The sequence below is a fragment of the Notechis scutatus genome, chromosome Z (genome assembly GCF_049901735.1).
Source record: "Notechis scutatus isolate UNSWTSFEM ecotype Mainland chromosome Z, rNotScu1.2, whole genome shotgun sequence".
NCBI lineage: Eukaryota > Metazoa > Chordata > Lepidosauria > Squamata > Elapidae > Notechis > Notechis scutatus.
The window spans coordinates 9345591-9373415 of record NC_142025.1 but is presented as its reverse complement, the minus strand read 5'-3'; the positions used below and the strand labels follow the sequence as shown (position 1 = coordinate 9373415).

General features: G+C 38.1%; 1 protein-coding gene across 6 annotated transcripts in view; it reads right to left on the bottom strand.

Annotated features, from left to right (window-relative positions):
- Positions 1-562: 562 nt before the first annotated feature.
- RBM33 (RNA binding motif protein 33) overlaps positions 563-27825 on the bottom strand; it is a 112284-nt gene continuing 85021 nt past the window's right edge. For 5 of the 6 annotated variants that reach the window (XM_026680937.2, XM_087946820.1, XM_087946818.1 and 2 more), the window contains 4 exons: positions 22558-22770; positions 19181-19369; positions 5455-5543; positions 563-3265 (listed from right to left, as the gene is read on the bottom strand). In XM_026680937.2, coding sequence (XP_026536722.1) covers positions 3217-3265; positions 5455-5543; positions 19181-19369; positions 22558-22770 — 540 coding nt within the window. In that variant the 3' untranslated portion in view covers positions 563-3216. The remainder of the gene's footprint in view (positions 3266-5454; positions 5544-19180; positions 19370-22557; positions 22771-27825) is intronic. The other variant, XM_087946819.1, reaches the window with a different exon arrangement.

Sequence of the window (27825 nt, the reverse complement as noted above, 5' to 3'; positions counted from 1 at the left end):
TATATGTTTTAGGGTCCTAGCCCTATAAATTTATTTATTTCTAATAATTATAAATTTGGTTTCTGTTGAACATCCTTCCTTTATGACCAAACATTTCAGAACAACTTTTGAAAATCTGAAGAAGTGTAAAACACAAATAATTATATAGAGATGATATTCTGTAATCTTCTTATGACCACTAAACCAAGAGAAAATCACCCTCATTTTTAGCCTGGACAAAAACATCATTACAGGATTGTCTTTAATTTCTTATGAAATTAATATTATCCAACCTTGTCCAAAATGAATGTTAAAAGTGCATGAATTAATGAATATGATAGTGGCCATTTAGCTTCGAACTATAAAATTATTAATATTCAGCATCACACTTAACTTGACTACACTTACTCATTGGCAAGGATAGAAAAACTAAACTGACTTGGAAAATGTTGCCAAATTAAATGAAAATTATCTCTATAAGAGAAAAAAGTTTCCACATACAGTGGTCACTGGCTAAACATCTATACCAAATGTATGCTTTTGAAGTTTCAGAACAAATAATACACAGGTCAAGATACATGTATTGACTTAACTGGCATCTTTATAAAAACAGAAGAATTACACCAATAATAATAGCAATAACAGCAACATGGAACCATTTTCATTCAACTCTGATAAAACAACACAGCTGCTTTCCTCCCCATCCCACCAAATAAGCTTTTGTGTAACTAAATTAGTAATATGTGAACAGCTTCATTTATATTTGTTTAAAGGTCTTGTATTTACACAATATATTAAATGCATTTTGCATCTTTAAAATAATACATGATAAAGAAAGAACAAGATAATGGTTGCAACAGATCTTCTATCAAAGATGTGGAGATAGTTTGGGAAGCATTGTGAAAAGAACAGGCTCTCCTATTTTTACGGTGATTAGCTTTTGTGGAAGGCATCTCAAAATTAGGGACCAATGTTACTATGATCATGTCAAACTCACTTCTAATTTAGTATTAATCAGTTGAGGTATTGTAGTGTCTATAGACAATTCAAGTGAAAGATTTGATGTCCATCAGTAATAGGACAGGTTTCCTTCTGCTTACTACAAAGAAAGATAGAGAGAAAAAAAGTGGTTTTTTTTCCTTCTTCCTTTTCCCCTTATCTCAGAGAATCCCATCTACCAAGATGGTGAGCATGTTATATATCTACTACTTAGATATATCTACTAGATACCTGCCATCATGACACTGAGATGGGCCTCAGACAAAGCAAAGAAAAAGTCCACCCCATTATTTTAAATGCTACACTACTGAAGATTCCCCAAGTTGTAAGCCTTAAAAGCATTACACACTGTCCTCAAAACACCCTAAACCGTTTCAAAAGTCATCCAGCCTAATCAAAGATCTGTTGACATAAGAAATAAGTTTCCTCAGATCTCAAATGTGATGTAGAAGTTGGGCATTATAAAATCCCCTCTTCTAGCAGGCATTGTTGCATTTAAGCTGTACCTGAGCTATGCAGTGAAGACAGGTTTTTTTTTTTAAAAAAAACCACTACTTTAATTGTTAAATCCTAAATAGCAATCTTAGTTTTGTGGAAAAACTATATAATATCCTGGGATGGCAAAGATACAATATGCTCTCTCACTGGCTCTTGACTTTGAGGCACTGTTGTGTTTTAAACACAATTCTAAGCACAGAAAAGCTAGCCTAAATTGTACCATCAACTAAAATGCCAGGTTGTTTTTTTTAAACAAACTCAAATTAAGAGCTGTAAATAATAAAGACCTCTGTGGTCTAGTCAAATTCAAGCTATACTTCGCAAAGATGAAGATGGTTTTTACTAACTATCATTAAAATGTCTAACATCTTCACACCCTGCCCTATACCAAAATGCTATAGCTTAATTATTACCAGTAGGGAAAAAACAGCTTTGTCTTTAAAAGACATGAAACATTTTCCTATCTTTACTGTTGATTCCCACATGTTCTTAACCAGGAACACAGTTTTAAAAGCCTTTTTTTAAAACAGAATATGATTCTGAATAGTTAGAAAAGGAACATCACTACTTCCCAATATCACATAACCTGCCGTCCTGAAAGAACTTCCCTTAACTATTTATCTATATGCTCAAAGTCCCTTATAATCCTTATTTGCTCTAGGTTTATTAGCCTGAAATGTATAAACATGGAATAGATTTCTAAGAGTAGTAAAAGGAATGTTCTCTTCTCATAAATCAATGGAAGCAGGGAATGGTGTCAGAAACGTCTTTCTTTGAAGGTCTTTCTTTTTTAGTGTAAAATAAAAAACTCAAGAGAGGAAATGTCTTCATAATTCACCTGGTGGTGTGGGAATAGCACTAGAGTACAATTTGGCAGACTCTACTGTTATCAAGCATTATTGCCAATTACTATTACACAGAAAGAAAAATTAATTAAATTATGAAGCTCAACACCAGTAACTCACTTCCCAAAAGCCTAAGCAAAATGGATCTCCTTGTCCTGAATATGTAAACTGTCTCATCACCCGGCAAACCCTAGTTATTTCCTGGCCATACAAGCCCTCTAAGAAAGCACGAGAGAAGCCTGAATACAAGCATCCTTCTTAGGTAAGGACCTCAACTGGTAAGACAATTTGTCCAAAATAGGGTTAGTAAGAAATATTAGGAATACTGAGAGGGATATTTTATGTGCAACAATTACGTTCACTTTACTAGGAATAAGATCTTTCAAGAGTGAGCTTCAAAGCCTCTTGGCAAAAAATAAATAAAAGACCCGTTAAATTATATGGCTCAATGTTTATTCTGTTTTATAGGCATCTGTATGCTTAGCTACAAACAGTAGATTATGGGTGCATTCTGATTTCAACATCCCACACTGAAGATAAGGGCAACCATTATCAAATATTCTTTCCTAAGAAAAAAACATTATAAAAATTATTTTCAAGAGTCAAAGTTCTTTTGATCCAAGACGTTGTGATCACATAGCATATCACCTAAAAATATCCATGTATACTATTCACACATGAGATCTGTAGTTCCGTATGTTCCACACAGATAGTTTTCACTCTTGTAATCCAACTTCCATTTGTAGCAAGGTTGTTGTTGTCAAGCAGCTGTCACAGAATAATTTTGAAGTTTCAGAAGGAGTCTGCAAAGCCAGCACCAGAAATTACAGGGAGATTCTACCCTTTTGACTTCTTCCATAACCTGCTGTATTTTAAGACAACTTATGCCCAGTGGTCACTCCACTATCAGTGCCACGTTGATATGGGAGAGATCTATCATGTGCCTGGAAAAAAGATGAATGCATATGATTTAAGGCATCTGTATTTTTTGAGCAAATGAAAGAACTTATTTAGTTACACACTTCCTCCCCATTTTAGGCATGGTTCAGATGTAGCCAAGTTTTCTAAGCCAGTAATCCTCACACTATAACAAGATTGGATTGTTTCACTGTAAAGATTGATTGATGGATGAATGGATTAATATGCTGCCGATGGCAACTCTGGACAGCTTGGACAATGCAATAAAAATAGAAATATAAAAGCAATTATAAATGTAGGAATAGTTAAAATTACAAAAATTAAATACCAATAAAGGAGTATATTTGTAGCTCAGGGTTGAAACGAGGGATCCTTAGTGCTCTCTGAGCTGGCTTGTTTTCTTGCAGATGTTTCATTACTATTCAATACATTGCAACAAAATGGATACCCACACCTTATCAAAAAGTCCCTGACCTCTGAAACCAATTCAGCCCAACCTACACAACCCTAAAAATAATTACACTGAAACTACTACAACCACATGGAATCAGCATAGCACACAAACCAACTAAAGCCCTTCAAAACACCCTAAGCAAACCAAAAGGCCCAGCAACTCCAGAAGAAAAAACAGGAGCCATCTACAAAATACAATCCAAGGACTGCAACAACCACTGCGTAGGACAAACAGGCAGAAGACCACCAGCAGAATGCATCCATGAACACCAACTAGCAGTCAGAAGACATGACGAAAGTTCTTTAATTTCACAGCGTATAGATTGATTTAACCATAGTTTCCATTGGGGAAAATGTGACAATCCTGGACCAAGCCAAGTCCAAAAATGCCAGGGAATTTCTAGAAGCCTAGCACTCTGGCAAATCAGCCATCAATGGACACATAGACATGAACAACATCTATAGGCTATGCAAAAGAGAACAAAAAGACTCCAGAACTTCCCCACCAGTAATCAGCACTCAGATCAGCATAGATTAACTCCAAGGTTGTCAGACCAACAACCAAGAAAGCACAACCCAAACAAGGAATCTCTAAGACCACCTCCACCCATACAGACAAGCAAGTCACCAGAATATAAACTGACAGCAAACAGCACTCTTAGTAGCATTAATGATGTTACTTAGTTTGGGTAATGAAACATCTGCAAGAAAACAAGCAAACTCAGAGGACCCTGAAAAATTAAATAGAATAATAATTAAAAACAACAACTAAGGATTCCCACAGGCAAAGCTGGTTCTTCTATAACTGCATAGCCACTTCCACCCTAAAGTGTCTCCACCCATGTGCCAATCACTAGAGTCAGGTATTAATGCTCCTTTGGAAGATCAGAAAAAGGGTGGACCTCACCTCTGACAACAGGATGTTCCAAAGGGTGGGAGGCACAGTGGAAAAGGCTATTCTCCTAGAGCCCATCAGCCAAAAAATTTTGACTGTCAAGAGTCTGCAGTTGGCCTCTTCTGCCAGAATACATAGGGCAGGGCAGGGCAGCCCCATTGGGGCAAGACAATTCTTCAGATATTCTGGACCCAGTCAAGTTCCTAACTTTTTCACTGAGATATTGGCTTGTTAAACTATAGTTTCCAGAATTTGAATCCATTTTATATTCTGCTTACAAATCATGACATGAAACAGGGGTCTCCAAACTTGACAACTTAAGACTTGTGGACTTCTCAGCTCCTAGAATTTCTCAGCCAGCATAGTTATGCTGACTGAGCATAACTGGCTGAGGAATTCTGAGAACAGAAGTCCACAAGCTTTTAATGTTGCCACCTTTGGAGACCCTCTAACACAAAACATAATCTGAAATCCTGATTTGTACATTGTACATAAAAATAACAATTATTCATGATGCCATGGAAAACTGTGGCTTAATGACAGATATCACTATTGAAAAATGTGTAGTGAAACAGACAGAAACAAAGAACTGAACACGGTATGATCATCAGTATGATGAATCAGGTCTAAACTAAACACTTCTCCAATCTCAAGATAAGAGGTCTTTATAAAATGGTTGAAAAACATAACTTTTTTATTACTATACTTTGGTATTTACTATTGAATTATTAAATTTAATCTTTCCCTATTGCTGTGTTTTTTTATCAGATTGGTTGGGGATAATGGGATTGTAAGACTGTACAATTCATCCAATACTGAGAAATGCAAAATATTTTATATAAGATTAAAACCTATGCATAAACTTACCTGTGAAACTTCTGCTGAAATTTTAAAGCATCAGCAGGCTCTTTAAATTTTGCAATGGCCTTTCGTTGTTGAGGCAACATCTGTAAACTCTATTGAAAACAAAAAAAGGAAAAGAACATCAGAATTTGGAGAAATTTCCTCTTAATAGCTGTTGAAAAAAGATGAGTTAAAGTGGAAGCCACAAAGCTAGTACTTAACTCGCAAATCTATCCATCTGAATATAGAATTGGATGTCCATGTACTCCTTTACCTACTATAAGAAATTCCGCCATCCTAATATTTTCTCTACTAAATGAACAGTTAAAACTAGATATTTTTCGTATTCTAACAACATAGAACCAATTCAGGAAAGGAAAAGGAAGACTTGCCCTTTAAGGAAAAAGGCAAAGTTCTTTCCTTTGTGGATTCAAATTTCCCGGCTGGGAGATTTTACTGCAAAATCATTTGGTCAGCTGCATTGGAAGCCAGAATCAGTTTATTAATAGGAAGGCAAATAAGAATAAATCCTACAGCGTTCTTGAGATTAATCTAATAAGTGAGTAGGAAAACCCCTCTCTTATACAGTTCAGGTTCTTTGATTTCGTAAGTGTGAATCCTTGAAGTCTTTGATTTGTGTTCGTGTGATGAGTTCCTGTCTCCAGATGGGATCTCTTCCTGGGATCTTGGTAAGAGTAATTGTTTTATAGTCCAATCTCTGTTTTTCCCTGATCCTTTGTAGCTATCAGTTTGCACCTGATATGGTATTCTAACAACATATGCATAAGCGCACCAATCGTGCCTACTGTCCCTGTCCTATTGTTTCTTTTTATTTTTCTTATACGTATCCATCTCATGTATTCAAAACTATGTTTATACTTATACCTGTTATCTTGTAAGCGATAGACAAATCACATAAATCAAATAAAAAACTTAGATGACCACTATAAATTCATCAGATGGTCTTAAACATTAAAATTTATTCTGAGGCTATATTTTTGTTAAGAGAGCTCTTGGAGAGGGCTAGGAGGGTATTAAACGAGATCTTTCCCCTTTCCATATTTCCATTAAATTGCTTATACAAGTCAAAAGGGAAACAAAGCAAGTGGGGATTAAAGCCTTAAAGGAACACATGAAACAAGTCTGAAAACACTCAAAGTAGGCCTAACACAGGGGTGTCAACCTCACATCGTCATGGCACCGTCATGTGACATATCGGGACTTCCCGCCTTCACTACACTGGGTGTGGACATGGCCAGCATGGGACACATTCAACCCGCACGAGAGTCTGACAGCCCTGGCCTAACAGAAGCAACTTGAAATAACTACAAATCATTCTCAAATTCTTTCCAAATAACAAATGAAAGTTAAATTCATGATTTGAGCAACTTCTGCTCCTCTTCTCTGTTTTTCATGCAGGAAATAGCTAAAAAAATCTCTAGTTAAATAAATTTGCAAAATCTGCACATTCAGAAGTAGGTTTCTTCAGTCACACAGCCAACAGCTTCCCATAGCATGCTAGTGATTATTGCTGGTGTCCAACATTCTAGACTCATTTATTAAGGTAACTTGGAAGTAATGGTCTTTGGATTTAATTTTAAGGGTTTATGTATTTTATGAGAAATGGATGCAAGAATTAGGATATTTTTATAATCCCCCAAATGGATTGTTTTCTTCACGGATGCAAAGAAATTTTATATTGAACTGAAATATTTCAGTTAAATTGATTTGTGAAAAGCAAGGTTTTGGGTTTAGTACAATCTGTGAATGGATTATTTAAATAAATGTTAAGTATATAAAGAATATAACTATTCATCTCCTTCTGATAAAGAATGAGTGGGGAGGAAAAAGGAGTAAAAAAGAAATAGAGACTCCTATAATTAACTTGATTATTAATCCTCTAAATCAGTACTCTGTCACCTATATCCCTTTGTTCAATACAGAAATACTGTTGCCTACATTGTGCTGGCATGCATGGTATACAGTCCCTCTGTTTTCATCTGATAACTTTCTAGTTCATATATATTCTCCTTTATTGGTAGTTCATAAATAAATAACCTAAATTTAAAAATAAGTCATTGTTTGTATTATCAGTTAGTATGTATGTTTATGAGATGTTGAATCCATTATTCAATACCCTCAATTCCTAATGAACATTCCAAGGAATACAAAGCATTGGATACCGATTTGGTTATATTTAAATGACGCCAACAGGATGAATCCACTGAAGCCAACGTGATTTCTGCAAGTGCTGACTAACTTGCTAATTAATACTTTCTTTGAGATTTTTATAAATATGATCCAGTCCAATACCATTTTTAAAAAAAGTGTTAAGCACTGATGGCTAGCATGTCTTCTAAGACATTGATCTGCTAAATCAGTAGCCCCCAGTTCTTTGGCATCATTGGAATTGTAAGTCTCAAAGTTTCTAAGTGTGACTTCTGCCATGCAACCTTGGAATTTCAGAAGCTGGATTCACAACCCATCATGTTATTATTTCTTTATTCTGAATGCAGAGAGAACTCAGACCATATAAATAGCTCTTGACTTACAACCACTCAATTTAGTATCGTTCAAAATAACAAAGATGTTGAAAAAAATGACTTCTGAACAGTCCTTGCATTTACGACCATCACTGTATCCCCATGATCATGAGGCAACCAGCATGTATTTGCAACATTTCCCAAATGACTTCTGAGAAGCAAAATCAATGGGCAAAGCATGATTCACTTAACTGCAGTGATTTTCTTAACAACGATGGAAAAAAAGGCTGTAAAACCAGGCACAACTCACTTTAACAACCAATCTGCTTAGTAACAGAAATTCTGGTGCCAATTATGGTCGTAAGTCAAGGACTACCTGTATTAGATAACAACCAAAGTAGCACTGCAATCAGTTGCATGAAGAAAACCTTAATATGCTTGTTGAGATAGCAATCTTTAAATGAAGTTCGACATAGATGAAAAGTTGCCCAAAAATGATTTTATTACAGTATTTGCTTACTGAAGAAGTAAACTTTGGCTCATAAAAAACAATAGGAGAAAAAACATTACACAAATCTTTCCATATATAAGGAATACCTCAAGTTTTCCTTGGGATTTACAGTAGAAAACAATTTTGCACAAAACTTTTTTTTAAAACAAACTATGAATCACTGTGCATTAACTGAATCATTGTGCAAAACTCTGAAGAATAGGAATGTGAAGCTAGTTAAGTTGTTCGTTAGCTTTTAACAGTGGGGTCAAACCCAATACCATTCAGAATAAACATATTGTATACACTTCCAACCTAATACTAGTTGCAAATATTTTACTCATCCAGTAACTGCAGATTTCTATCATTAAGGCACAAGATGATAGGTGAATGATCCATTGGAAGATTTGTGAAATACCACTACCACTTTTCATATCATGGGAATGTAATGGAATTGTATCAAAATGTACTATCAAATAATGGAAGAAAACAATAAATCCACAGGAATTGAATTTCTTGCGTTTGTGTAGATCTGTGGTTTCAAAAGTTCAAAACAGCTAATTTGTACAGTGAAAGCTGCTGTCTTTAAAAGATGTTCTAAAGCTGTATGTCAACAGATGAAATAATTTATTTTTCAGAGGCCCTGCTAATCGTAACGATTAGTCTGTACAGGAGCCTGGCTGCTTTCCTTCTCTTCTCCTTGATCACATAAAGATCAAAAGTGTATACTTCTGATTTAAAGCCACCATTGCTTTTGAATAACTAGGATTTTTAATTAATTCTAAATCTAACTTTTATCTCAAAGTTCAGAACTGTAGATTACAATTTAAAGTTGGCTTTACCCAGACAAGCCAGATGGGTACTGTAAGATTATAATGAAAAAATGTGGCTAGTTACAAAAAAAAACCCTCAAAACACTTCCAATCATCTCTTCAATGACAAAGCAAGAAGCAGAGAAGGGAGTACATGAGCCCAAATCGAATTACAGCTTAATGTTTTGTCCAAATACCGCTGTGGTTCATAATGTGTATTTTGAATACTTTTTTATATTGCAATGTGCAACTTTAATTGTGACAAAACTATGGAATCAAAAAGATCTATTCATATAATTAAACTATATGTTAGGCTACATCATGTCTAAAAGGCTGTATCTGATAAACCTATGAGCTCCTGATAAAAGGTATCTTGCCATCGTTACGACAGGAATGTCTATTTTTTGAGCAGTTCATATCCCAGAGGGACCAAACAATATTCAGCACTTCTGAGCAAATCAAAATATCATCTCTGGAGTTCTTTATAAATCGCTCTAATAGATTTTTTCTGATGTTGGCTGAGAACTTGACTCTACTTTGTCAAGCAGCCCAGAAATATAATAGTTTCCATTATTGGTGTCATGACGATTGGTTCCCAAAGTTAAGTTTGCATGCTATATTTTTCACAAACAGGAAGTTCTATTTCTATCTTAATATTTTATGCACTATAGATTATGAAAGGCATCAACAATAATTTTCTACTTCAAAAATCATTGTTCAAGTACATCTATGTAAATCAGAATCATGGGAAATACTGCTAAACAAGAAACAATCTGTTAATTTTATTCAGAGCCCTATTTAAAGTACACAAATATAAATTAAATGCAGATGAGTATGAATGAAAGTGCTTTTCATTTAAACTTCTTAAATAATAGTGCTAATGTACTGAGATTTCAGATGAATATATTTGAAGTTTCAAAAAGGTGTTATTTTATGATGACACACAATCCAATTAATTGGACTGTGTTTCTGATTTTTAATAACTCACACATTAGCTTATCGGCTCAGGCCTGGGGGTTATCTAACTTTCATATAAATTTTAACATAATTCAATAGGATTGGTTTAGCAGTTTGTTTTTTAAAAATGAAAACTTCTGCAACTTGATCTTGTTATAATAGAGAACATATTTTTTTAAATTTTATTTTAAATTGAAAAACTAAATAATTTCAATTTCTTGTAATTTTATATTTGCCATTGTTTAACTTTTCAGAACTGAAAACTGGGCAGAGATAGCATTCAACCCCAACTGTATAAAGAACCCTACTTTGAATTCCCAACTGTTAATGAAGGTAAAATATTTGCTGCTCCATATTTACCATGTATATTCTTAAACCTGCTAGGTTGTTCCTTGGTCATTAAATCTGGACTAGGTTAATGGAACATGTCATTTAATCAACTTATAACGGTAAACTAAGTTACAATCTCTTTTTACAAACATAAAAAAACTTTTGCACTAAATAAATCGGTCATCCATCACAAAGAATGTCCTCTATTGCCTGAGAGGAATAAAAAGTCCAGTTAAGTCAACAGAAAGGACAAATGGCCATGGAAAGGGAATTTCCCCATCAGCGGCAACGCAGTACTTTCTCCTCTGTCAACTGGCAGTCTCCCCTCTCCTGAACCTTCTTCAGCCCTTTGGCTAATAACTGATTCTCACAATCAAGTTAGGTGCTTTTCTTTCAACTATTGCAGAACATGCTCCCAATGTTTTAGAGCTCCAGTTTCCTGTGACAGCCAGTTAAGAGAGAGGGGAGAAGAAGAAGAAGCTGTATTTAGCTATTGTATCAGTTCTTAGGATAACAGTCTATAAAATTCATTGAGGACACACAGCTAAAACCACAGCCTTTCTTTATAAATAATCGTAAATAACTAAGGAAGGCTGCCACGATTTTAATGTTTGGCCAATGCCTGTTTCCCACTTGTGATCCTCATTCTATGGTAGGGGTATCAAACTCAATTTCATTGAGGGCCCCATTAGGGTTGTGGTTGACCTCAGGGGCCGGGTGGGCATGGCCGATTGGGTGGGCGTAGTCTTGGTGGGCGTGAGCAGCTCAATGTCGCACAGGTCACGGGGTGCCTGTAGTGGCCTGGGCGGGGCTGGGGGATCCATTGTCTACAGCGCATGCACTCGTGGGGCGAGGGCAGTCCCTTGCTGGCTCCAGGACGGTCCTGCGGATCTAAGGCTGACCGCGTTCCAGCTTGGATGGCCGTCAAGTTGTAGATCAGTGCCTGGGCTGGGGCCAAGGCACCGGTCCTTTGCTGTTTCCAAGGCAGGCCAGATCTAACCACATTGCGGTCTGGATGCGGCCTGCAGGCCTTGAGTTTAACAGCCTTGTTCTAATGATTTGTCAAGTTTCAGAACTTCCTTCCCCAACTTCCTCCCTCCAGATGCTTTAGAACACGGGTGTCAAACTTGATCGCGTCATGGGCTGGATCGTGAAATATTGTAATCTTTTTTGCCTTTGCGGAGCTGGGGTGGGTGTGACATATGCGTGATATGTCCAGGACTGCCAGTTGGACAGGCCTACTTGAGAACATAGAATAATAGGATTGGAGGGGACCTTGGAGGTCTTCTACTCCAACCTCCTGCTCAAACAGGAGGTTTTGGACCGCAACTTCTAGCCACATGCTGGCGAAATACGATGGGAGAGTTAGTCCAATGCACTTTAACGTGCCAGTCTAAGGATGTCTGTTTTCTAAAAGGTTTAAAAACTGTTAAGGAAGTTTTAGAATACAGGTAGTCCTTGACTTACAACTGTAATCCAACTTACTGAATACAGTCAAAAGTCATGATGATCATAAAGTAGGCCACCCACTTGACTGATCTGATTTTATGATTTCTTTTCTGGAAGTCTTTAAATAACAAATTGTTCAGTATGGAGCATTTTTGCTGAAAACTGAAAGTAAATGCTGATATTCAGCAAAAGCGACAAAAATCACGATCATCAGATCTCAGCATGCTGCAAAGGGCCGTAAATACAGAATAGTTGCCAAGCACCCAAATGGGATCATATGTGACCACCGGAGACAGCTCATAAGAACCTTTTGGGAGGAGGATCCATCATAACTGAATGGTCACTAAGCAACTGGTTGCAAGTCAAGGACACCTATATGTTAAACCACCTGTATGTTAAAAAAAATCACCTGTATGTGATTTTTTTAAAAAAACCAACACTTAATCCTGGGAAACTGTTATAAACATTCAAATAAATATTTTTTCAGAATATAGGACTTTGATCTAATAATGATATGCAGTGATAAATATTTACACTATTACACTGAGGTTACTACTATTTAGTAACTTACTTTACCAGGTTCTGCTTTGGGGACTCCAAACACAGGTGCTAGGAAAACATAAAATGGAGTTAAGTCTGCGAATGTTAATTATATGTGATACATTAAATTATTTGATCTCAAAAAGCTACAAAGGTGAGTACTTTGATCAGAAATTGAGCTTTAGGCTAAAGAGAGAAATAATATAAAGTAATAAATAGAAAATGGCTACAGAAAATTATTTTCACATTGCCATTAAGAAATGTATATGGATAAGTTTAAGAACTCACTAAACAGAATCAAAGGAAAATTTACTTTTACTAACATTTCCTAGATTGATATAAGAGAATATTTGTAGCTCAGAGTTGAAATGTGTGGTCCTTAAGTGCTCTGTTTGGTTGTTTTCTTGCAGACATGGGATTTGCTCTGTTTATATACAAGTGGCATGCCTTGTCAGTTTTGGTGGGAATGGTTTTGTGGTTCCTTGATTAGGTTTTTGTTTACTGTGGATTATTTGTCTCAGTTAGTAGTTCCTTGATTGAGGTGTTGTTTACTACTTGACTGATCTAATGATAACCTTTGTTTTAATCTCTGCTGATCTGGGTGTTGATTGCTCATGAGGAGAGCAATCCTCACGTCTTTATGTTTCCTTTCTGGAAACTTTCTAGTTTTCAGGTAAAGTATTCCCTATGTGTAACTACCATTTCCACAATTGTTGTATGCTGCCTAAAGGAGCCTCAAGGCAAGATAAATGACAAATAAATCTAACAAATAAATAAATACACAGCTTGTAAGAGGTATTCAAATAGCTGGATCAAAAGTCAGTCTCAATTTTCTTACGGTTTCCCCGAAAATACGACTTACCCCGAAAATAAGCCTTAGACTGATTTTTGAGGATGGGTGTAATCCCTACCCTAAAAACAAGCCCTAGTGAAGGGGGGCGTGGCCAGCATAGGAGGCAGCCCTTCCCTTCCCCGGTCACCTCACGGAGGCTTGGCCCCTTAGTCATAACCCGCAGAACAGCTGAGGCCAGCAAGGGCCAGGAACTGCCTTTCATTCCGTCTCTCTGCGGAGACCTCCCAGGGCCATGCTCTACCACAGCTTCGGAGCAAACCTCCGCCTTCCCTGTACAGGATTGCAAGGGCGAAAGCTTCAGAGGCAGCACTTTTGGGGATGTGCGTCTGTGCAGGACTCCCTAAGGATAGATCGATCAGCAGGGAAATTGGAGGGGAGGGGGGATTTTCCTGCTGATCAGAGCGAGGTGAAGCCTCCAGCCTTGCAATCCCGTGCAGGGAATGTTGAGGTATGCTCTAAAGCTGCAGCAGAGCGTTGCACCAGGAGACCTCTGGAGGTACGGTTAACATTTCTGAAACGTTAAACTTTTAACCCTGTATTGACAGGAAAATCCACCGCTCGTCGCAGTTTGATTTGCTTTTTGTGCTGAGAAAGGTCCATACTTTCTCATTCCCTTCTTCTCCCACCTCTCTCCGGCTGTCCATCTCAGCTTTTGCAGACAACTGTCTGCCAGGGTGGAGGCTCCCTCATGGGGTGCAATCGAACTTCCAACCCAGATCCATGAGTGACCAGGGAAGGTGGCAGCGGGCGAGGCAGCACAGGCAGTATGGCTCCACTGGCAGCCACTCGCGAAGGGGCCCTGGCAGGCTGGCGGTGCTCAGGAGGTTTTCAGAGATTTTTGATCAGGGCTTGATGGTGGATTGGGCCGGGCAGAAAGCGAGGTGGCTGCAGAGCCGCCACAGGTGATGCAGACGATGAAGACTGTAATAACTGGTAACATGGTTGTTAAGTGAACAACAACAACAACCAAAAGCAGCCACGCTTCTTGAAGGTGGCAGCCTGAGCAGTGCAAATCAATTGTTCCGTAGAGCAAGTTGCTGGTAAGATCTTTAGGCAAGGAGGCATGTGGGGCAGCTTGCCCCCTCCGCCTCCTGGTACATGAGGAAAACAAGTAAGATCTCCCCGAAAATAAGACCTAGTGCCTTTTTTTTTGTGGCCTCAAAAATATAAGACCTGGTCTTAGTTTCGGAAAACATGGTAGCTACGTGGTAGCTATATTTAGTTGCTTTTTATTGAAGTGTCTCTTCAGCTTTCAAATTTATTGATTACCTTGCTTTACAATCAGTCGTTTTATTAGTGTTCAAAGTTACCATGGCCACTGAATGGATACTTTATGGCCTATAAAGCACATACACACCACCATCATAAATGTGTGCAATCACATGACTGCATGTCAGGCAGGCCAAGTTTACAAGCTATCGAGGTGTTCCATGATAATACTTTCAAATTAATGGGCTTGCTTAATCGCAAGCACCATTTGTTTAGCAACCATCACAAAAAAGCTGGAAATTTACTTCCAGTCATGTGGGTGCCCCAACTTACAACCAAAATAACATGACTGTAATTCCTGACTGTATCATCATTTTCTAAATAAAATGCATTCACTGAAAAATGTTGCAGTTACTCTCAGTGAGCACTAGGTTGTGCCATAACACTGCGAATGTCAAGCAGAAGACACACAGGGAATAAAACCCAGCAATTTCCCCCTTTTTATTTTTTCTAAAAAAACAAACAAAAAAAACCCCTTTTTTTAACACTACAGGGTATGTTATCTTTAAGTCCATACTGAAAACCTTACTGGATTTTTACAAGGGCACAGAAACACAAATGTAAGGAAACTGGAAGGTGCAGTTAGAGAGTACAAGGCCAAGCAAGATGCTACTTTCCAGAAAAAAAGACTGCAACTGATGTTATAATTATACGATAAAAGAGCACCTTATGACATGGTGCTACTACCATAGTATTTATATTTGGAATAAATATTACATCATTTGCTAATTTAATTGAATAGTTATATCACTTCCACCTCTAATATTTTCCAGGAGTGTAAAAATAGTATGTGCAATTATTCCCTTTAAACGGAGGTAGCATTCACAGGTTCTGACCAGTTCTGGAGAAGCAGTAGAGGAAATTTTGATTAGTTTGGATAACCAGCAAATACCACCTCTGACTGGCCCTGCCCCCATCTATTCCCTGCCTCCCATTGAGTCCCAGCTGGGTCTTATTTGTTGCCCTGCACAGGAGAATAGAGCTGGAAAGCAGGTTAATGGGATGGGGAGGGAATGGGGTTTTGCAGTAACCTTCCCCTGCCACGCCCACCAAGCCATGCCCACCAAGCCACACCATGACACATCCATCAAACCACACCCACAGAACCAGTAGTAAACTTTTTTAATCCCACCACTGCCTTTAAATATGAACTATTCCAATGATTCAATACTGTAGCTTACTTAAAAAAACGGCTGCAAGAACTGATCTTGCCAGAGCTGTTTGAAAATCTTTTCAATAGAGCAGGCTTCTTTCTAGACAATTATTGGTAGAAGATGCTCAAGCTGTCTTCATGGGGCAGAGGACTTAACAGCACTATTAGAGATGGGGAGAGAACCAAAGATAATCAGTAGAAGCCAAAGACAACAACGGTAGTGATGAAAAAAAAGCCAAAGGTTAGTTGGGCCAGAATCAAAACCACTCAGAAGTACAGGTATGGTAGTTCTTGACTTTCAAAGTTCAATTAGTGACCATTTAAAAGTTACAACAGCATTGAAAAAAAGCGACTTATGGCCATTACAGCATCCCCATGGTCATGTGATTTACATTTGGATGCTTGACAACTGGTTCATATTTATGACATTTGCAATATCCCAGGGTCATGTTGTGACTTTCTAATGAGCAAAGTCAATGGGGAATCCAGATTTTTTTTAACCTGTTACTAACTTAACCACTGCAATGATTCACTTAACAAATGTGGCAAGAAAAGCCATAAAATGAGGCAAAACTCACTTAAGAAATTTCTCACTTCACAACATAAATTTGGGGCTCAATGGTGGTCATAGGCCCTCTACAGTCCTAACCTGTACCTTTCTCGTTTTCTTATAGCCTTGTCTTATCCCTCCCTCTTCCCTGTCCATCACTCTGCCTGGAAAAATTCCTGGCTTTTCATAGCGTTGATGGCTTGTTCAGGAGTTTTGAAACTAGGCTCTGACGTTCACAGTTGAGGATACTCTGCTCAGCTACCTTGTCATCCACTCACACTTGATCCAATACTAGAGAAATGTTCTTTTTTCCCAATGAAGTGTTCACAAAAGCGTGCTAGGCTGGGGAAAAATAATTAATATCAATATCGTGACTATTAATTAAAATAAATGGCTTACAAAATAAGGTATCCTATTCGTAAAATTAACTGGTAACCCTTCAATTGATCTACCACCTGCCTATATACAACTAGTTTATCATACGTTGACATATAACCCTAACCCCTATCTCCACAGGGGTAGAAGGTTATCCAAGGCAGGCACCCGACCCTCTTCACAAAAAGGAGGACGACAAGTGTGCAGGGCTAGCATGGTGACCTCTGATCTCTCTCTCACTGGTGGGCAGTTACTTTTTCCAAAGGACAACATGAAGAACTGGGACTGTTGTGGAGGGATGCCCCCCCATCCCCCCCCATTGCCAATGCCGCTGATGCCGTGGGCTGGAGAGGGATTGTCAAAGGGCTGGATGTGGTGGGCTGTTAAATGCCCTGGTTTGCTCTCAAGTGATGACAGCAGTTTACCTTTTGCTACCCTCTATGAAAGTGGAAGTGCTTTAATTATTTCCAACTCTTGCCCATTCGTGTGTGGGTTCCCCCCCCCCCCTTATTCTAGGGTTTTCTCAGAGAATTAAGACAATGTGTACACATGATAATTATTATGTCTTGAGATTCTGCAAATGGGAAACTCCCAGCCAAATATGACCAGGTAAAGTCCTAAGATCCAGAAACAATAGTCCTTTTCTTTCTTCATTCTTGCAGAAAATGTCTCTAGTTAAATAATATTTCCATATGGACCCAACAGAAGAACCAAAAAGCATAGCAAATGAATATTTAAGTAATAACACCAAAATCGATTTGAAAGCAGATGCCAAGTTATTAGCGAAAAGAACATTCATGGATATTCTGTACTAGCGTCCCCTTGAAACTGGAAATGTGCTTTGGTTGACATTCTCACCTGGAGACAGATGGAATCGGCAAGGAACACATTTCCCCAGCTGGTTCAGAGAATGCCGATACTGCTAATCTCAAATATTTGTAAAGAGCAACAGACAGATGGGTCTCTGTTCCAATCTATTTAAATTATACATGCTTAACCCTAACTCAATTGCTACCACTTTAAACTATAGTTCTGTAATTCCTGAGCCATTATGTGTCAGCACCTAGCCAAATTTAGATGATCTGAAAAAAAATTAGGTCTTGTTTAGTCCTAAATTAAAGTTAGGGTTAGTTACTATTCGGACTCAATTTGGAGGTTTTACTTAAAATACTGGGAGGGAGGGAGGGAGATGGATGGATGATACAAATGATAGAGATAGATATGGAGATAGAGATAGATAGATGGTACAGATGATAGAGAGATATAGATAGATGGATGGATAGATGGATGGAAGGATGGATGGGTGGGTGGGTGGGTGGATGGATGGATGGACACAATGAGTAAATATCAGCTATGAACTCTGCCTTGGCGACAGGAAAGTCATCCGGCCAGTAAACACTCAACTCCATTCAGTTTCCCCGACTCCACCCCAATGTAAGGGTCATTAAAATAAAATAAAAAGGGGGGAGGGGAGAGAGATTGTTCAACAAAGGAGATTTCATTGAGAATTTTTACCCTATACAGCAGGCTTTACATTTGCCTCCTTCCTTCCCAGGTGATAGATACAACTTTAATAGGATCACCCTACATTACTTGGTTGCAGAAGGATTCCCTGTCCTCCTTTTTGCACCTACTTCCTGATTCTGAAGACATGCTACAGTCAAAAGAAAACAGGATCCTCTGTTAGGTAAGGGTTAATATATTTTTTTCTACATGATGTTGAAGAACCTAACCAGGGGTATCACTTTTGACCTATCTGGATATGAGAGTATCTGGAGGCAGTTCCATGCGAAATAAGTCTTTAGGAGTTCAGTCTTAAATGTGCATCCACCAAAATAGTTGCTTAAGAGAATATTCTCATCATTAGATTTCCCTGTTAAGAGTTGAATGGAATTTTCCCATTCGTCATAAGATACTGGACAGGGAACAGAAAAGACCGCTATAAAAACCAAGAGAAGTACATAGAGGTACAAAATGCAAAACCTTCACCCTGCCATATTTTAACCAACTTAAAAAGATTTGGTGGCTGCATTTGCACAACCTGCTTAAGCATGGTCAATTTTATTTTTAGTTACTTTCTCTTGGGGCTTATTGGTGGCTATGCAAACCCAGTCCATCTGGTTTATTTATATTTAATGTATAACTCAGAAAATGGGTTCAATCCGTGACTAGATCAAGCCGAATTTTACTGATTCAAAAGGGTTTTTAAACCCCACCCCCCACTTTCAGATAATACTGGTAGTGGGCATCTTTAAACATATGTAGTTAACAGCCAAACACCTCATAAGGTGCCACTTCTTTCAAATGTATAGAGCAGTGTTTCTCCACCGTGGCGATGTTAAGAATTCCCCTAGTCAGCCATGCTGGCTGTGGGGTTCTGGGAACTGAAGTCCAACATCTTAATATTGCCAAGGTTCAGAAACACTGGTCCAGAGCTTTGTAAGATCTAAGGTTTTTGGCAAAAATTACAAAGGTGGGAGATGATCTACCTGGATGGGTCCTACTGACATGAGCAGATTCTTCAGCTGAATGTCCGTGGTGGATGAAGAAAGCCCTTCCACTGACACCACGCAGGGCTGAGGTTTGCACTCCACCACCCGCAGATTCGGCTTACTTGGCATTAAGCGGCCTCGGCCCATCTGGCTCGCGATCCCCCTGCCTCTCCCATGCAGAATACCCTGGTGAGAAAAAAAGGATTTGATCTCGTGCTTCTGCTTACGGAGTCTGACAGATTAACACGAAAGTTGCCTATCCTCTTAGGAGGGCAGGTGACTGACGTTCCACCTGTAAACACAGCTGGTGGCCTGACAGTCATAGTTCCCTCAGATCTGCTTTCATTCAAATTATGGACCAGGAAATCCATGATCCATATCAGTATCATCGTTTCAGAGATACTTCCTTATCTAAAGAGAGAAACAGAATGAACCCCACCCCCCACCCACCCCAAAAAAGAAAAAGCAGGAACGTCCAACTTCCCGCCATTGAGTTTTCTTGCAGGAAGATGGAGGGGGAAATTCTGGAAATGAGGATCATGTGATTGTGGCTAACTGCGGCAGCACTGAAGCAGCCACAACATTGCCAAATTTCAATCCCACAGGAATCATGGGCCCTGAACTGTGGATGCTTCCTATAAGTCAGCCCTTTTGAGGTATGCCGTTTCAAAAATTGTTGCCCTATGCTGTTCCATCTAACTGAAGTTACAATCAGTGAGAGACATGAGAACTTTCACTGTACATCGATAGGACAGCATAGTGAAACTCCAATGTAACAAGAAGTTCCATCCCTAGGAAAAAAACCATCCCAAAACATGGAGGCTTGCCAAAGCAACATCTCTTTCCTTCAGGAACTCTTTATTTCCAGCAATGTCCTCAATTTAAATTAACTCTTGCCTCTTTACAGCCGCTCTGTAAGTTCCCCAAAACTCTGACATACAGTTCTGTGTAAAAGTATTATCCAGTTGTGCAAAAATGCTATAAATTAAGAATGCTTTTAGAAATAAAAGTGTTAATGATTTATTTTTTACCCATGAGCAAATAGGGAACTAAATGAACAGAAGAGAAATCCAAATATATTTGACGTAACCACCCTTCAAAACAGCATCAATTCTTCTAGGTACACTTATGCACAGTGTTTGAAATAACTCTTCGAGGTTCCTTCAAGGTTGTTACAAACATCTTGGAGATATTCGGTGGATGTAGGCTGCCTTCTGTCTCCTCATGTGATCCTAAACAAATTCAATGATGTTGAGATCAGTGCTCTTGTGAGGGCCAAACCATTACTTCCATGACTTCTTGTTTTTCTTTTACCCTGAAGATATTTCTGAATGACATTGGCCGCAAGTTTGGGGCCATTATCCTGCTGCAGAATAAATTTGGGGCCAACCACACACCTCCCTAATGGTATGACATGATGGATAAGTATCTGCCTGTATTTATAGCACTGAGGACACCATTGTTCCTGATCAAATCTCCATTTGCAGAAATGCAGTCCCAAACTTGCAAGGAACCTTCACCATGCTCCACTTGCCTGTATGCTCTCCAGTCCTTCGGCAAACAAATCGGCTCTTGCTACAGCCAGTATTTCAAATTTTGGGTCATCACTCTAGAGCACCTGCTGCCATTTTTCTGCACCCCATTCCTAGTTTTTCATGCTTAGTTTAGTCCAGAAATATTTCACAAGAAGAGTTCTCCACTCCTCTACTCATTGCAGAATACCTTATGCCACCAGACTTGAAACTCTAGACCTAGAAAACCTAGAACTATGCCGCCTCTGGTCCGATCTAAGTATAGTATATAAAATCATACATTGCAATTTCCTACCAGTCAATGAATACTTCAGCTTCAACCATAACAACACAAGAGCAAACAATAGATACAAACTCAAGGTTAATCACACCAAACTTGATTGCAGAAAATACGACTTCAGCAACAGAGTGGTCAATGTTTGGAGTACTCTACCTGACTCTGTGGTTTCTTCCCCAAACCCCAAAAACTTTAACCTTAGACTGTCTACTATTGACCTCACCCCCTTCCTAAGAGGCCTGTAGGGGGCGTGCATAAGCACACCAATTGTGCCTACAGTCCCTGTCCTATTGTTTATTTTTCTTATAAGTATCTATCTCATGTATTCAAAACTATATTTATTCTTATACCTGTATCTTGTAAGCGATTGACAAATCAAATAAATACTAAAAAAAACATACTCTTAGCCTTGTTTCCCTCAGAGGTATGGCTTTTTGGCTTCAATTCTTCCATAAAGACTACTTCTGGCCAGACTTCTCCCAAAGTTTCTGGTTTCTGCCAGTTCTGTGCTGATGGTACAGCTGGGCATTTTCTGATGTCGAAGGGAAGCAAACATGATGTTTCTTTCATCTGTTGTATTAAGTCTCCTTGGCTGACCACTGTGACTATGGTCTTCAACATTGCCCATTTCTTTGTGCTTCATCAGAAGAGCTTGAACAGCACATCTTAAAACTCTAAGTCTGGTTTGAAATCTTTGCCTGGGAGAGGCCTTGCTGATGCAGTATAACTACTTTTTGTTCCTGTGCTCAATTTTACCATGGGGTGTACAATTGCCCTCCACAACCTCACGTTAGTAGCAGAGTTTGGCTGTTCCTTACCCTGATTTAAGCCTCCTACTATTTCAGTTAATGACTGTGTTTCAACCCCCTTAGGAAATTGATGTCAATTAGTACCTGCTTGATATAATTGGTATAATACACCTGACTCTAATTCTACAAAATCCCTGATTTTGTGCAAGAGTAAGAATTGAAGCTGTTTTGAAGGCAAAGAGTGATCAATACCAAATATTGATTTGATTTGCATTTCTCTTCTGTTCATTTACTTTCCATTTTATTAATTGATAAAAAATAAATCATTAGCACTTCTATTTCTGAAAACATTCTTAATTTACTGCATAATATGTTTGCACAATACTGTACATTAAGGTAACAAACATGCATGGCTTACAAAAAGTGGGCTCCTAAGCCATTTTCTATTATCATATGAAATTACACACTAGCAAAGATCTTACAAAAGGATTTGAGATCAAGGGTCCCCAATATAGTTATCTGCAGTGTTAGAATACATCAATTCTGTTTGGTGCTTCTCAAGATGTTAAAAATTGGAATCCAACTAATCAGATACCGGAATGTTACCTGACAACCAGCATTCACATGGGAATGTTTTCATCGTCCATAGCTTTATCTGAAGTCAAAACAGCAATCACAAATCTATACCACCAAGAGAAATTCTTTTTCTGCTACGTCAATAGCTAGTGTAGTTAACAAATTCAGCATCTCAGTAACCCTGAAAAGTTATTTCTTCAAGCAACTAATGAAGATATCAGTACAAACCAGAATCAATACCTTTTTCACTTGATGTATCCCTGGGATATTTTTTAGTCCTTGAGGAAACGTAGAATGAATCTGTGACAGAAGATGCTGATGAGGCTGATGTGGTTGCTGCACTGTCCCCTTTGTCAGTGTGACCTTCCGTACTGGCTGATGTCTCTGCTCCGATGGCTGTGGAAGCTGAGGAGGAGATTCTTCCAAATGAGAAAAGCCAATGTTCTCACCACCCTGTAAGAGATTTAAAACATTTTGCTTAAGACATTAAAAAGAAAAAGAAAATCTACCCTGTGTTTTTGGCAACAACTACTATAGAATAGAGCTTGGATAACTGATTAAGAAGTATTAAGATCATGCTTTATTCAGAAGAGAATGTGCATGGCTTCCTAAAATTGAGAGAGGGTTAAATCCTGCGTGATTTATTCCTTGCGAGTTAAAAATCACAGAGTTTTTTTTCTTCAATAGACATATATGTGAATCAAACGCTAGTACAACTTTCCACAATGTGGATTCCTTCTAGTTCTGGGGCTCTTAACTTTCAGAATTTTCAGTCAATGTAACTTTATAACAAAATGCTGGGGAACCTGTTGCCTTCAAGTCCCGCTTATGGCATGAAGGCATTTCACACTGTTGACTGTCAACATTTGGAGATATACCGTACACAAAATGAAAAACGTGTTTTGATTCAAGCATGAATCAAACGCATTCTGGCTCATGGCACACCTTTCCAGGAAATCAGAATCTGTCCAAACTAAATCCAGGTAGCTAGTTTCCCTATCAGATGGCTCCTTCATCTGACGGGCAAACTAGAGGAAGGTTGACAAGCCTGTCTCTGTACCAGCCTGCTCATCAATATTTCCAGCATCTTCCTTTACCTTACACACTACTGCACCAGAAAGGTATATCTATCCAGACCCCCAATTTTCCTCGGTTTTTTTTTTTAAGCCCATGGTCACCTTCTGTCAGGAGCAAGAAACCAGAATAGTACAGGGAACTGAACACAATGTTTATTGCTGTTCATCTGTTGACAAAAGTCTCACCAGATTCATGCGCTCACTATAGAATTGCTAGATAAATACTGCAAAGTTTTAAAGAAGATCTCCTTTTTCCACCTCATCATCTATTCAAGGATAGCCAACTTTTTTACTCATCCCCTCAACTCAGGTCCAGATTGGACTACACTTGCTTCCCATCTTAATGTCTATGATCTTCCCACAATCTTATCTTGTCTTATCCCTCCCTGTTTTAGCCACTGCCTCTTAACCTGGAGCATTTTGCCAGCACGCATGCCTTCAAGATCTGTGCCCAGATAAGCTCTTAATAATTTTGGTATGGATATGGTCTGTGATGACCCTTAGTCTCTCAAAATAACCCCAAACCCAAAACATACATTAAAGTCCGGTAAGGCCTTCAACTTAACTTCACTGTTTTATTAGGCACAGTTTAAAGTCACAAAAGTAAATAATGAGGCAAAAAGAAAACCAAAACAAACCGCATTGAGGAGAGTTCCGAAGCAAGCCAAGATAACTAATCATACATTCTAGGAAAATAACCGAGGAGAGTCCATGGAAAGAACGCCAGCAAAGATAAACCTCTTTCAAAGTAAACACTAAACTTTGACTCCAGCAATTCTGACTACACAGTTACAAACTTATTTATATACATAGCTCTGAGCTGCAAACGACGAGGAAGATCATGGTAATCTCCTCCTGAGTAGACCTTGCTTTTTACTGATCCTCTCCTCCCTGCGTGACCTAGGATGGATAGGGGATGGGCCTGGATCCTCCTCTGACTGCTCAGCCGGCCTCTGCCCTTCCCCAGCCTCCTCCACCACCTCTGGAGCCACACTCCCACTCCCTGTTGGCTGTTCCTCCTCTTCCTCAGAGTCAGTCTCCACCAGGGGCATGACATGGACCATCCAAAATAACAGAATGTTTTGCTCATCCCTAAGGGAAATATAAGGTTGCTAGATTAACATGAGTTATGATTTTGGTCTGATCCAGGCAGGCTACTGTCTTTCTGTACCAGGCAGACCTTTTCTAATTATGATTGTTCAAAGAAAATCAAGTCAACCAATGGTTATGTGATGTGTTCCTTAAGAAACCTCTTGAGGAAATGGCATTCTGTTATTCACGACTGAAATATTCATCCCAAAATCTGTGGATAAATTAAAACCAACACAATTCTAAAAAAAGCTGTAAACTTTGCAAAGACCTATGTGTTTTAAACAGACATGACAAACTGAAGATAAGAATTAAGTATATTCTAAGAGACTTTCCCTCTCTAATACTTTATTCTACTTCTTAAAATATCTTAATTGAAGTTGAAGTAACCACAATGAAATCTTTCTACAATGGTTATCATTCCACGGAAGTTTAAAACGGCATTTATATAGCAGCAGAGAAATGTAATATATCCCTGCTGGTAAATAAACACACTTTCCTACTTTGAACTAAAAATATTAAATCCCTCCTCAGAAACTCATATTTGTATTATTTTTGAATGACAAGCCAAGAGTAGGATTAGGCAAGCTGATCTATCAGAAGTAAAGCTCAGCAAGAGTGCCCTTGTCATAGCATGCCTTGAACTGTTGGTCTGAAAATAAAAGATCCTGCAAATCTAGAGTGTTAAAAAAATTAAAATTCAAGAAATGATATATTTGCACTTTGTAAATATTTATATTATAAGTGGACATATATCTTTACACAATTTCTGTAGGCTAACACTTCATTACATGGTTTAAAAACTAAGATTGTTATTAATCATCTTTATTAATTTCAGTTGAAAAGGCAAGAAATTAAATGAGTAAGATTCAGAAGCTTCCAATTCCACTATTTATTTTTAGAAAGGTAATCCCTGATCATGCTTTATTAGGAAGGACGTTAATAAATAAGAGAAATGAAGGAGCACAAGAATTTTGTAAGCTGTACTTTTCTCACAAATACCTTGACAGCTTCACAATGAAGATGAAGTCAGTTGGCTATCAATATTAGCTGGACAATTTTATTTATAACAAATGCTTTGAGGATGTCCTGATAAAATACTGCCCCATTGATACTGTCAGAGCTTCTTGCAATTTGACAGATCAAATCTTATTCTAATTCTTAAAACCGCACAAATAAACGGTATCGCTCGTGCGCATTCTGTAGTGAGCAAATTGATTAATCCCTTTCTATAGAAATCTCAACTCTTGATTACACCTATCAGACGTTAAGCACCATTATTCCAAGTGACAACACTTGACAAATTCCCTAACCATCTCTCTCAGCCTTTGTACCCCTGCTAGCTTGTATTAACCCTGATGAAAAATTAATTTTCCTTATCTTCAACTAAGCCCCAAAATCCAAATCCACCAAACTGGCAACTCTTTCTGTAAAGGTATTATGAAAACCTCTAAAAGATTAATTGCATGTCTTCAGGTGACATTAAATTAATTTCTATACTCATGATAGACATTTGATACTCAGCACTGAGAGGACAGATAACATTGTCAGGATACACAGAAGGACAGTGGTGGAGTGTCCCAGGGCAGCCTCTTATGAATTCTCCTTTCGATAAGGCCATACTTCACTGTCATTGACACTGTTACCGATCTTGCAGCCTCAGACCTCACTGCACAGGTTTCTATTAACCGTGACAATGCTGTGTTTATCCATGTAATCTTTGCTAAAGCAAATTCAAATAACCACCCTAACAGTGAGAGGGATGTTCATGCTGGTTAAAGCATTTAAAGAAAATAAACTTGGCCTGATTTGTGAAATATTGCATTGCAGGAACTGCAAACACAACTCTGAACTCCTAACTTGGGGAAATGAGTTAACAATCTAAGGAAGACAAGGTACATTTTAGTTTCTATACTGGGGACCATAACAAACTGTACCACAACCATATTCCCATTAAAAATCACCTGACAAGATTTAATAAATGGCTTGCTTTCCTCAACAATCATTGCTTTTTTAAAAAAAAAAAAAAATGAAAGCTAGGCTGGAAAGAAACTACTGAAACCAATTAATGGTGCAAATGTTGTTAGCAGCATGAAGTCTACATTCAATAAAATAAATGTAAAACCCAAAAGTGTAAGAACACTACAAAGCTAGCAACTATTTCATCACATTTGAATACGTCTCAAAGGTGCTTTTTCTAAAAGGTAAGTGGACTTTTTTAGTTCTTTTTTTTAATTTGAAAACATTTTACTTCTCATCCAAGAAGGGGGAAATTCAATCAGTTAGAATTGAAGAAGCCTCTTGAATGACAAATGTTTTCAAAGGGAAAAAAACCCTAAGAAAGTCCAGTTGCCTTTTCGGAAAACCACTTCGGAATGGATGATTAAGAATCTCCATAGACATCTGAATGCTTGTATTAATGAACTCACCAAAACCAATATCATGGCAAGTAAATTAAAGAAGTCTTCATGTTCGAACACTTTTGCAATCTGAGACTTAAATAAAAGGATATTCTTCTATCTGCTTTTAAGGTCAATGTGAGAAGATCGGAAATGAATTCATTTTGGATACCCTCAAGGTAGCAATCAAAGTCCAGATTCAGACTTATACCAGCCTTTCCCCAAAGACATCCTTCAGAAATATAGTACCATATTTATGATACTCAAAATTAGGATTTCGTGTATTAGTGTAGGATGAAAGAATATATTCTGATTTCCTTTTCTTTTGTCCACACTTTCCGAGGGCACAAAATAGTTTTTGTCTTAAACGTGTTGCTGGAAAATAGAGGAGCTTGTTTTGTACTTGTGTATGAGAACCATATATATTAAACACATAGATTTTCAGCACTTGAATAACGAAGATACATAAAGGAAGTTTTACTAAATGTACAAAATGAATTTCTGTTATTTCCACAAGGCATTCCCATATATAGTCAGGGTATAGTTAGGACACACTTCAACACCTTCCTACATTTTTTACAATCAGCTGAAGATAGTAAATGTCTTCAGTGTTACCCAATAAATGGCCCATTAATAGAGATGTACTGATGTATATTTGCTGATCACTATGACTGCAGAAACATGTATGGTCCCTGCCATTGTAGCCATAAAAATATATATTTTTGAAAATGTTACATTTTATATAGCTGTTCCTTGAAACTGATGGTGATTATGCAAACATTCTTCCTGCCTGTTGCTCAATTAAGTTGTTTTCATCACATGAAATTATAGGAAGCAAGATAAAATAAGCGACTTGCAACACTTCAGAAAGTGCAATGTGAGATCTATTTTTTTCAGTTAAGCAAAAATATATGTAGAAAATAATGTGAAAGGCACATAATTGT